We start from the raw sequence: 4,585 nt of genomic DNA, 5'->3' as shown, positions 1-4,585 counted from the left end.
AAGGAGACGTATTCGTTTTCGTCATACTCCATGTTCCACAGACCTCCATGACCATGCTCTACACAGGCTTTGGCTATGTCGGCGAATTCCTTAGGCGTGGACTTCCATCCGTTCCTCTTCTTTGCGGCTAAGAAGTCCAAACTACGAGAGCTAAGGACCTCGTCTGAGAAGTCTTCCCCTAAGGTTTCACAGGCACTTTGAATGCGTTGGTGTTCAATTTCGGGGCGGTAAAGAGTACCATCCTGCGTCATAAACTGACTTCCTTCCGAATCCATCAACCAAACGGAGTTTTCGTGGACTAATTCTATCAACGGAGAAGCTTTATAGACCTTAGTTTCCTTCTTTTTGGGGAACCTAAGTTCTCGCCAAGCGTGTCCATTGTGTTGGTAGATGATTATGGGGGCACCTCTACCTCCGTATTTGTGCGTACCTGGGTAAATGAACCCGTCAGTGATATCTTTTACGTGTATGCGGCGTTCTAAGGCAGTCTCTAACTTCTTGATGTTGTCTATGGTGGCTCCGGCCTTACGTGTGTCTTTTTCCCATTTCCTGATGGCTTCCCTTCTCTTTAAAGTTAACTTACTACCACGGGTGGAGTCCTCAAAGAACTCTCTTACTAACTTCGCAACACAGTTACCTGGATGTCGCATTGGTTTGAGCTTCTTAACGTCGGGCTTCTTAATCTCGTACGCACCGTAAATGACCACAGTAACTGGGTAAGCGACCTCGTAAAACATCATGTCAATGCCTACTAACGCTCCCGGGCGCGTATTTTCACTTAAGACAAACAGGTTTTGCTTACCTGACGCCCGAATAGGATTACGGCCCTTTTCTATTATCCACTCGCCGTCTAAATACTTTATAAACGTCAACTCCAAACGGTAGTTACCTTCGGGCATCATGTCGATAATTCTTTCTGCTCTTTCTTCGTTCATCGTCTCATCTGTATCTCCCTCCATAAATGTTGTGAAGGCAAAGTCGGCGTCCAGGCGATCCAACACCTGAGTTCTTAGCTTACGCACAGTTTTGTTTCGTATGCTCTTGATGGCGTCCATCTATATCTAAGGAATATTTTAACCTCCGTTTGCAGTACCCAACAGAGCAGCAGTAAGGGACTTTTCGCGCTGCCACCCGATCGCGCAAGACCCCCTGTAGGGCCTCGTCACTGCTCCAAAAACCCCACCCCCCCCTGGTGTTTTTCGATTTGTGATTTTTGGCAATGCCGGCGATTCGCGAGTCCCCCTTACTGCTGCTTGGTCATAAAACATGTAGCAGGAATACATAGACCGATGGAACTAATTCCCAAATTTCCCCTACAAAACTGCCATTTCGCCTGGGTCTTCGGTAGAATATTGTAAAGTTTAAAACTGTGTTCTTGGGAATAAGATAACTTTTTTTTTTGTTTTTTCAGTGTCAAAGTCCAAAGCGATAAAAATCATTTCCCTTTCTCTCCCTCTTAATGTCTAATTAAAATTGCAGTAACAAAGGCAGTCAGTACATCAGTACCTCATCTCTTGGTGTCTTTATCTTAGTAAATGTTGGCGTTTCTCCTCTCTGGTACACATATCCAATCACCCTGAAGTAGTACATGGTGTCTGGCTCAAGGTTATTAATAATAATAATAATAATATAATATGATTTATATAGCGCCTATACAAGTCGGCTCTAAGCGCTGTAAAATATATATAAATTATAATTCAAAAGCTAGTTTAAACAAATGAGTCTTAAGGTCTTTCTTAAAAGTTTTTAGACATGAAGTGTTTCTAAGAGGAGACGGTAGTGAATTCCATAGAACAGGAGCAGACACAGAAAAACAACGATAACCATAAGATTTAAGATTATACGGACAAGTAACAAGAAGCAGTTCCTTGGATGAGCGGAGAGTTCTTTTAGGTTTATACACAGTTATGAGATCACACAAGAAGAACCATAGCAGGCTTTCTTCATATTCAACTCGTCTTTCAGTTTTCCATAATCCACTTGCACTTTATTGGATGGAAAAGAGAGCTCTGGTTTCACGAACTTTAGAAGTATTTCTGTCATACTCATGGCTCTTGCTTGTACTTTGATAGGAAGCGAAGGAGCTGTCAAAAACAATCACGAAGACATTTGAAAAGTATTTGGAGTTTTACATCAGTAAGCTCACTGTTCAACGAAACAGTCGTTTTTACTTGCTTTGAACTGCCTCTCGCTTGTCAAATAATTAATTTAGTCTGGAAATATATTCAATTGTTTCCGAGGAGCCCAATTTAAATGCAATCGTTTATCTCTATATTTTATTCACCTCACTTTCGAGAAAAAATTAAGTCAAGTAAGTTTGACCAAGTGCGGGAGTGGGATTTATGATAACAATTTATGATTTCTATAGCGCCCTTTCGAAATGGATATAATCAAGGGCACTGAGTCGTGAATGACAGATTGCTTTTTATGTAATTTACTAGCATGAGAGCTAGCATGAGAGATGGTGAGTTTCAAGTGTAGGCACTGAGGGTGGTCACTTCCAGGGTTTCTTCACGTACTCAGAGGTTCTCTTACGTCCCTCCGATATCGGTTAGTTACTGGAGAGACGGGACCGCCATTTAAATTTGTCATCCGAGCTATCCACTTGAAAGTTTAACCATTTGCAGATGTATTATTACAAAGGCATCACTTTCTCCTCAGTTATTTTAAAAACCTGAGTGTTGGTCCGGTCGGGACTAGAACCACGACCTCCCGCTCGAAAGTCCGATGCTCAACCAACTGAGCCAATCGGTGAAGATTGATTTAAGATTTCCTTGGTTTATGAATCTTTTAAACATTTTCTCTCTTACTTTTGATGTTCTTGCATTGTTTCCTTCCCCAGTCAGGATACTCTCCTTTACTGGTAAAGGCAGACATCTTAACACAGTACTCAGTGTATGACTTTAGTCCAGTCACCATCGTACTGGTCGCATCACTTCCGTTAACGGCAAGCACTTCCCATTTGTTTCTAGGGTACAGCAGTTCTTTGTAGTAGATTTTATAGCCTCTGATGATACCGTTCCGATGATCTTCTGGTATGGGTGACCAAGTGACCTTCATGGTGTCATATCTGCCTGGAGAGATGTCCGTGACGATTGGTGCTGCGTCAGGTACTGAAGACAAAAAGTACAAGTAAAAGTTTAAATATAATTGAAAATAAATTTGAAAAATAATATTTTTACTTTTACCTGCTTATAATATCTGCTTGATATTCATTTGTATTTATTGAAAAAATGATTTTATAAAATAATAATAATAATAATAATAATAATAACAATAATAATAAATTTGATGTTTATATAGCGCAAAATCCATACATATATGATCTAATGCGCTTTAAAAATCTATCTTATATCAAATAATAGTTTAAAATGCTTTAATAAATCATATATTAAAATGGTATTAAGAATACAACTATAAAACATATTGCCATGATTATCAATAGTTATTAATCAAATGAAATACATATAAATAAATATAACTTTGAAAACTAATCAATTGAATAATGATTGAAAAAAGTAAGTCTTTAAAAGCCGGCTTTTTAAACTTTGTGATGTTTATTGTGAATCTCGCTTTCTGATTGATTGGGAGCGCATGTTTTATGAGAGCACACAGCACACGCGCGCACTTTCAGTTGCATCATTCTTATCCAAAATAAAGGTTATTATAACTTGTATTAAAAAAACTTGCTTGATGTGTTGTGTGGAGTTTTAAAGCACTTGCAGCTTGACAGAACACTCGAGAAGTGTCGAGAAGCACTCTCCTACGCGTCGTGCTTCTCCTAACACTTGTGTTCTGCCAATCCCCGCTTGCTTTATAACTGCACACAGCACAACAAACAAGTTTTTAATTTCTTCAATAATTATTCCTTGCGCAATGTACGAGGTAAGTATAAAAAAGACGGGATTAATTTGTGAAATAAACTTCGCCGAATAAAATAAAAATCTGTCCCACATCACTATCTAATATAGAAGAATACTTAAATAGAAAATCAATTATGAAAATACGAATGACAAATGTGCACCCCGCTTACCATCTTCGCCTGTCCTTGCCATAGTTTCCATCGTTTCTTCACCATTTGAGAACATCACAGTCAAAGTAACACGGTAGTTTGTGAACTTCTTCAAACCAGTTAAAGTCTTGGTTGTGACCGCCTTTGGCACTTTTATTTTCCATGTTCGTTTGTCTGTATGCCCATACTTGAACATGAAAGATATTTTCTCATGACATTTAAAAGTCATTGATTTTTCTTCCTTTCTTTCTCAGTTTCTTCCTTCCTTCCTTCCTTCCTTCCTTCCTTCCTTTCTTTCTTTCTTTCTTTCTTTCTTTCTTTCTCCTTCTATATCTTTCTTTCTCACACTATTCATTTGTTTAACACTTTTACGCACCTTCAGCAAATAATAATCTACAGACTTCATGCTTTTAGGTTTGAGCCATTGCACTTTAAGTTTGGTTGTTCCTATAGGTTTCGCTGCTTTATCGCGAGGACCTGAATACAACAAACAAACAAACAATAATTGAAAGAAAATCTCTAGAGGAAAAAAAGGAATGTATATTACTCACATTCAGCTCCAGAACAAACTTT

The 4,585-nt window shown here is 38.6% G+C and overlaps 1 protein-coding gene across 1 annotated transcript; it reads right to left on the bottom strand.

Moving 5' to 3' along the window:
- Nucleotides 1-1,905: 1,905 nt before the first annotated feature.
- On the bottom strand, nt 1,906-4,241 carry LOC148905554 (MAM and fibronectin type III domain-containing protein 1-like). The gene is made up of 3 exons (XM_089040581.1): nt 4,034-4,241; nt 2,811-3,113; nt 1,906-2,084 (listed from the first exon to the last, which is right to left on the bottom strand). The coding sequence occupies exons 1-3, from the start codon at nt 4,239-4,241 to the stop codon at nt 1,906-1,908; spliced, it is 690 nt and encodes a 229-aa protein (XP_088896707.1).
- Nucleotides 4,242-4,585: the final 344 nt, after the last annotated feature.

Source organism: Actinia tenebrosa, unplaced genomic scaffold (genome assembly GCF_029948245.1).
Source record: "Actinia tenebrosa isolate PJP-AT-01 unplaced genomic scaffold, QUT_ActTen_1.0 PGA_scaffold7__59_contigs__length_16204524, whole genome shotgun sequence".
Classification (NCBI taxonomy): Eukaryota; Metazoa; Cnidaria; class Anthozoa; order Actiniaria; family Actiniidae; genus Actinia; species Actinia tenebrosa.
The sequence above is the reverse complement of the archived record's forward strand: the minus strand, read 5'-3'. Positions and strand labels throughout refer to the sequence as shown.

Excerpts from the sequence above, each read along its gene's own strand:
- LOC148905554 (XM_089040581.1), bottom strand. The coding sequence starts at position 4,241 with ATGACTTTTAAATGTCATGAGAAAATATCTTTCATGTTCAAGTATGGG. Across the intron at positions 3,114-4,033 it reads GGCAAGGACAGGCGAAGATG|TACCTGACGCAGCACCAATC; the intron begins GTAAGCGGGGTG and ends TTTTGTCTTCAG. Across the intron at positions 2,085-2,810 it reads ACAATGCAAGAACATCAAAA|CTCCTTCGCTTCCTATCAAA; the intron begins GTAAGAGAGAAA and ends TGTTTTTGACAG.